Source organism: Cynara cardunculus, unplaced genomic scaffold (genome assembly GCF_001531365.2).
Source record: "Cynara cardunculus var. scolymus isolate 2C unplaced genomic scaffold, CcrdV1 Un_Scaffold_6838, whole genome shotgun sequence".
Lineage (NCBI taxonomy): Eukaryota > Viridiplantae > Streptophyta > Magnoliopsida > Asterales > Asteraceae > Cynara > Cynara cardunculus.
The window spans coordinates 8,394-15,793 of NW_020203192.1; the positions used below are offsets into that span (position 1 = coordinate 8,394).

At 41.4% G+C, this 7,400-nt stretch overlaps 1 protein-coding gene across 1 annotated transcript; it reads left to right on the forward strand.

The window, feature by feature from the left end:
- Positions 1-5,471: 5,471 nt before the first annotated feature.
- On the forward strand, positions 5,472-6,614 carry LOC112504774. Its single transcript, XM_025108729.1, has one exon. The coding sequence runs from the start codon at positions 5,472-5,474 to the stop codon at positions 6,612-6,614; it is 1,143 nt and encodes a 380-aa protein (XP_024964497.1).
- The last annotated feature ends 786 nt before the right edge of the window (positions 6,615-7,400 follow it).

Genomic DNA, 7,400 nt, shown 5'->3' on the forward strand with positions numbered 1-7,400 from the left:
CCAGAACTTGTTAAAGGGGTGATTCAAGCGATGAAACCAAGACGTGGTGTAGTCTCTTCTACGTCTACTAATAATAGATTTTCCCCACTACCTTCAGATGACTCTAGTGATGATGATGATATGGAAATAATTGACACTGAGGGGCACTCTTTGGATTATAGTAAAGGGGTAAAATCTACTTCCATCTCTCAATGATAAAGATCGCTGCGTGGAATATTAGGGGACTAAATGCCCTAATAAAACAAAAGGAGGTACGTGATCTTATTAATTTAAAGCGTCTTTCCTTATGTTGTATCATTGAATCCAAAGTTGTATATAGTCATATGGGGGATGTGTGTGGTAAAGTGTTTGGAAATTGGTGTTGGATCTCGAATGGGAGTTTGTGTGATCAAGGGACTCGTATTATTATTGCTTTGGATCCGACAGTGTTATCTGTTCTTATGATTGAGCAGCACCAACAATATGTCCATTGTGAGATTAGGATTTTTGGGCAACTTGATCCTATTTTTATTACTTTTGTTTATGGGTGTAATACGGGTATGGATAGGCGTGAGCTTTGGCGGGCGTTTAGTGAATTTCATGTGTTTAATCAAAGGAAAGCATGGGTCGCGATGGGTGATTTTAATTCAATGCTTTTCCCTCATGATGGGTTGGGGGGTTCCTCTAGGTGAAATTCTGACATGGAGGAGTTTCATCTCTGTCTGGAAGAGGCAGAATTATTTGACATTTCGTATCAAGGTTGCCAATTTACTTGGATACAGAAACCTTCGGGGGGAGATGGTGTTATGCGCAAACTTGATCGTATCCTGGGCAATTCTGCTTTTATCACTAGATTTGGGGATGCTTCGGTATTCTTTGAACCGAGGGGGATATCTGATCACTCTCCGGGTATTCTTTCTTTTAAAGTTGGTAGACGTCTTCGCCAACGTGGCTTTAAGTTTGATAATTTTGTGACTTCTCATAAGGATTTCCTTGCTTCTGTGGAGGAGGTGTGGACGAAACCTCAGAGAGGATCTTATATGAAGAGGGTGCTTCGGAAATTGCAAGCTCTGAAGGTGGTTTGTCGGCGTCTATGAAATTCGTATGGCTGTTTGTATAAAAGGGTTGTTCAGTTAAAGACGGAACTTGATGTCGCTCAATTGGCTTGTGATCTAGATCCGTTTAATGACCTGCTGAAGGAGGACATTGCTCACCTCTTGTTAGCATATCAAAAAGCTAGAAATGACCAAGTGGAAATGGCTCGTCAGAAAGCGAAGATATCTTGGCTCAATGAAGGGGATGGTAACTCTAAATTCTTTTTTCATGCTATGAAAGAAAAGCGCAATCGGAGCCATATTGCTACTATAAGGGATTCTTCTGGTACAGTTTATGATCATAAGGAGGTATCTACAGAGTTCCTTACCCATTTTCAAAGTATTCTAGGTACCTCTAATGCTTTGGTTCCTCCCTCTATGGGGGATTGTGTGTTTGGTCATTCTTTATCGTTATCGGATTCTCTTCACTTAATCCGTCCTATTTCGGATATGGAAATAAAGGATGCTTTATTTGCCATTGGGAATGAAAAGGCACCTGGCCCTGATGGGTATTCTTCTAAATTCTTTAAAGCAACTTGGAATGTGGTTGGTAGGGAGGTTCTCATTGGGATACATAATTTTTTCTATTCTGGAACTTTGGAGTATCAGCTGAACCATACTCTTCTTTGTCTTGTGCCGAAGGTTCCTAATGCTTCTTGTGTTACTGATTATCGGCCAATTGCATGTTGTAATGTGTTGATGAAGTGTATTAGTAAGGTTATTGCCGACCGGATGAAAGGATCGCTGGATGTTCTTGTTAGCAAGGCCCAATCTGCGTTCATTCCTGGGTGCCAAATCACTGATAATATCTTAATGGCGCATGAACTGGTTGCTGGATATCAACGTTCTGAAGGGGAACCAAAATGTACTTTTAAGATTGATATTCGTAAGGCTTATGACACTGTTGATTGGCAGTTTCTTTTAGAAATGCTGAAGGGAATGGGTTTTCATCCTGTCATGATTAACTGGATCAAGACCCTGATCACTTCACCCTCTTATTATGTTTGTGTTAATGGACAGCCGGAGGTTTTTTTCATGGTAAACGGGGCCTTCGTCAAGGAGATCCTCTCTCCCCTTATCTGTTTACTGTTGTTATGGTGGATCTCTCAATGCTTCTTTCGAAGTGTATTAAGGAGGAGGCAAAATTTTTGTATCATCAAGGTTGTGCGGATATTAAGTTGACTCATCTATGCTTTGCTGATGATTTGTTTATTTTCTCAAAGGGGGACATTATTTCTGTGGAAGTCATCAAACGTGGCCTTCTTTTGTTTGAAGAACGTTCGGGATTGTCGCCAAGTCTGGAAAAAAGTGAGGTGTTTTTCGGGAATGTCGCAATGGAGGTTCAAACTCTTATACGTGATAGGTTATCCTTTCGGCCAGGGGTTTTCCCTATTCGGTACTTGGGAGTTCCTCTTTCTCCGGTTCGTCTGAAGGTACGTGATTTTAATCCCCTTGTGTTAAAGCTTAAATCTCGACTTTTAAACTGGAAGAATAAATTCCTCTCCTATGGAGGGCGTCGACAACTTATTCTCTCAGTGCTTCACTCAATGCAAACTTACTGGATGTCGGTATTTCTTGTACCGGCAACCACAATCCATGAAATTGAGCAGCTTTTTCGTAATTTCTTATGGAATAAAGCAGAGGGTCAGATGGGTAAATGTCGAGTTGCTTGGGATACAGTTTGCCTGCCTATTCAAGGTGGGGGTCTTGGTATGAAAAGACTCGACTTGGAATAGGTGTCTTCTATTTAAACATATTTGGGATATTCTAAAGGGCAGAAATACTATGTGGGTCGGTTGGATTCAGTCTCACTGTGTTCGGGGACGTAATTTCTGGGTTATTAAGAAGAGGAATGAGTGGTCGTGGATATTCTGGAGCCTTTTAGACTTAAGATCTCAGTGGCGGAGATTCTTTATCTACAATGTGGGAAATGGTTTATCTACGCATGCTTGGGAAGATACATGGAGCGAGTCGGGTCCTCTCACTCAATCCCTGTCTTATAGATTCATTAATGGCCAGGGATTTCACAATAACTCCACGGTATCTGATGTAATGCAACGATTTGGTACTAATTGGCCAGTGGATTGGATTCAACAATATCCTCAGCTGCAGAGTGTTCTGATTCCGTTTCCTAGTCCTGTGGAGGATAAGGTCAGATGGCTTGATAATAATCTTTCTCGGGTCGATTTTGAGGTAAAATTGGCTTGGAAAACTATCCAAGAGGTAAAGCCGGTGGTGCATTGGTATAAACTAGTTTGGAATAAAGCATACGTTCCTAAACATGCCCTTTGCATGTGGATGGCTTGTCAGAAGAAATTGCCAACTCAAGATCGTTTAAGTCAGTGGAAGCATGATCCGCCGGATTTAAAGTGTGTTTTGTAAATTAGTGATTGAAACGCATAATCACTTATTTTTCGAATGCAATTACTCAAGCAGTATTTGGGAAGCTATTAAAATGGAGGTGGGATTAACGAACTGTCCAAACAATTGGGAGGATATTCTTTACAAAGGGTCCACTCAAAATTGGAAATTTTGGTCTACGGTTCAAAAAATTGGTATATCGGCAACGATTTATAATCTCTGGAGGGAGCGGAATAGGAAGTTCTTTGACAATTTCAATCATTCGGGGGATAAAGTTATTGAGGATATCAAGATGTAGATTCTTCATTGGATGGAAGCTAATGCAGTCGAATGCTATTTGATTTCGTGGGTGGTGTGCCTTCTTGGTTTTGCTTTTTGGCTTATGGTTCTCTTATGTTTTGGTGTAATTCCCTTTGTCATTTTTGGCTTCTTATGACTTGGTTTGTGAGTCAAAKTTGYCGTAGTTTTTCTTGTTGATTGCTTTGTATTGGTTACGTTTTTTTTTACTGTCTTTATAAAATTGCCTGGGGAAACTCTTCCCCTTTCAGTAGGCTCAATTAGAATCAAATTGGAGAAATAAGCCCATTATACCCATTCTACCTCAATTACCCTGATTAACTTCTTATTAGACTTATTATGACCCATTTAGTACCACTGTAACTTAAATATGGCCTATCTGGTGTCATTTTGACCCAATTAGACTCTGTATGGGGGAGGCGTTTTCTCTCTAGGGTTTTAGCGTATTCGAAGATGATGAAGACGATGACCTTGTTTGGTGTTTGCTGATTTTGCTTTGCGCTTCTTCGTTTTCGTTGTTTATTGGTGAGTCTTACCGTTTGTCCTTCTTGCTTTTGTCTCATATGGCGGTTTGTTCTTGGATTAGGGTTTGGCGATATTTTGAGGATCTCTTTTCGTTTTTTCCCTTGCTTTACTCGTCGGTTTTAGCGATTCACTCTTTGAGGATCGTTTTGGGGTAGAGTTTCTTCTTTTCCGTTAGGAGGGTTGCGTACGGTTGTTGTGGCTAGGGTTTGGCCATTTTGCAAGTTGCCTTCGGCTACGATTGTGTGCTATAGGATTGGGCGCCGTTCTCTTTGCATGTTCTCCTTTTTTATCTAAGGTTTGAGCCGTAGTGTTCTTCTTCGCCTGCTGCTTGATTCCTTTTGGTTGTCGTGTTGCGTATTGAGTTGCTTGTGCTTTGCTTACGGTTTCTCGTGGCTAAGATTGGCCGCCTTGTGGGTTTTTTCACGGTTAGGGTTTGAAGCCGTGTAGTATTTTGCTCACGGAAAAGGCTTTCTCTTGGCCGTCGTTTTGCATGCTAGGGTTTACGGTCTCTATGTTGGCGTAGGGTTTTGATTGCTAGGGTTGTGCCGTTTCCTTTTCTTTTTCTTGGTGGTACGTGGTTTGGGTCCTCGTGATTTTGTTTTTTTGGTGATCTTTGGTTTGGAGTTTGATCTTTTGTGGCGTTTTCTTTAATTTTTGTTGAGATCTTCTGTGTGGGTTTTATCTAGTTTTCTTATTTCCTATGTCAAGTGTTTCTGTGGTCTTCGTTGCCTTTCTTGAGTTACTTAATAGAATATTCAGCACCTCCTTGTGGGGTCTTCGTTTATTTTATTGAGAACACACTTTAAGGGTTTCAGCACTGCGGCTTCTTGACTAGGGATAGGGGAATTAGGTATTTGTTTTGTCGTGTGGTAATGACGTTAGACTTTGCGGATGCAATTTTGGAGGATCCTTCTCCTAAGGATTTTGTTGAGGTCATTCTTGGAGAATCGGCTATTGGTGACTTGCATGGTACTCCTTTGCATGGGGGTGCAACGGAGGCGCGGTTGAAGGGGATTGGTGCAAATTTGGGTCCCGCTAAGAGGGTTTCGGTTTGGGAACGCACTATCACCTGTCGTTTTGGGGGATAGGTCTACAAACCATCAAAAGTCTTTTGCAGAAATTGTTGGGAGCACTTCAAATCAAGAACTGAAATACTACCCGGTTGAGAAGAATGTGAAACCGAGGATTCAATTTACTTTGGAAACTACAAGAGATATGGCTAAATCATTCCAGTCAGTTCTTTATAGTTACTTTTTGGGACCTCGTCTTCCATTTCCAATTGTCCTGCGTGCGGTTCAAAATGCTTGGGCCAAGTTTGGGCTTAAGGATGCAATGGTAAATGACCTTGGATACTTCTTCTTTCGATTTAATGATAATGGTGGTTGCAATCAAGTAGCTGAGTCGTCTCCCCTTATGATTCGTGGGAGGCCTCTTTTTGTCTCCACATGGGATCCTTCAAAGGGGCTTACTAAACCTGAGCATACCTCCTTTCCGTTATGGATTAAATTCTATAATATTCCTCTTGTTGCTTTTAATAGAGAGGGAATTAGCCGAATCGCTAGTGCTGTTGGAGTCCCTTTGCGTTTGGATGCTTGTACTGCTAGTACTTGTGATAAAGCATGGGGTCGTACTAATTTTGCAAAAGTTCTGGTGGATGTTTGGGCCGTGGGTGAAATTCAGAAGCAGATTGAAGTTGTCATTCCGAGGCTTTCTGGTGATGGTGAAGATGTGATAAAGATAGTTATGGAATATGATTGGGTGCCTTCTCAATGCTCGAAATGTAAAGTTTTCGGCCATAATCTAAATTCTTGTCTAAAAGTGGGTATTCAAAAACAAAAGGAGATTGTCAAGCCGTTGCATACTGATGGGTTTATAGAGAAAAAGCGCAAACAATGGAAGCCGAAACAGAGTTCAGGGTCTAGTAATGGTGTTCAGCCAACTTCTTCAGGTGAGCCCTCTAATTTTCACGAGGCGATAGTTGGAGTTGGTACTATAAAGCCGGTTTCTGATGAACCGTCGATATTGGGAGAGAATAGAAAGGATGAAGAGGTAGTTCAGTCGGTCGATCCTGATTTCTCAGATGGGCAACGTAAGGAAACTGATGAAAGTCAATATTGTATGGTGGATGCGGGGAGAATGCCAAGAGGAAGGGAGGATGTATCGAATGTGACTTTTCGCTCAAAGGCGGGTCCAGAACTTGTAAAAGCGGTGATTCAAGCGATGAAACCACGACGTGGTGCAGTGTCCTCTACGTCTACTAGTAATAGATTTTCCCCACTACCTTCTGATGATTCTAGTGATGATGATGATATGGAGATTATTGACACTGAGGGTCATTCTTTGGTCTTAATGCCCTAATAAAGCAAAAGGAGGTACGTGATCTTATTAATTTAAAGCATCTTTCTTTATGTTGCATCATTGAGTCCAAAATTGTAAACTGTCATATGGGGGATGTGTGTGGTAAAGTGTTTGGAAATTGGAGTTGGATTTCGAATGGTAGTTTGTGTGATCAAGGGACTCGTATTATAATTGCTTGGGATCCGACAGTGTTATCTGTTCTTATGATTGTGCAGCACCATCAATATGTCCACTGTGAAATTAGGATTTTTGGTCAACATGATCCTATTTTTATTACTTTTGTTTATGGGTGTAATACGGGTATGGATAGGCGTGAGCTTTGGCGGGCGTTTGGTGAATTTCATGTGTTTAATCAAAGGAAAGCATGGGTCGCGATGGGTGATTTTAATTTAATGCTTTTTCCTCATGATGGGTTGGAGGGTTCCTCTAGGAGAAATTCTGACATGGAGGAGTTTCATCTCTGTCTGGAAGAGGCAGAATTGTTTGACATTTCGTATCAAGGATGCCAATTTACTTGGATACGGAAACCTTCGGGGGGAGATGGTGTCAAACTTGATCGTATCCTGGGAAAGTCTGCTTTTATCACTAGATTTGGGGATGCTTCGGTTTTCTTTGAACCGAGGGGGATATCTGATCACTCTCCGGGTATTCTTTCTTTTAAAGTTGGTRGACGTCTTCGCCAGCGTGGCTTTAAGTTTGATAATTTTGTGACATCTCATAAGGATTTCCTTGCTTCTGTGGAGGAGGTGTGGACGAAACCTCAGAGAGGATCTTATATGAAGAGGG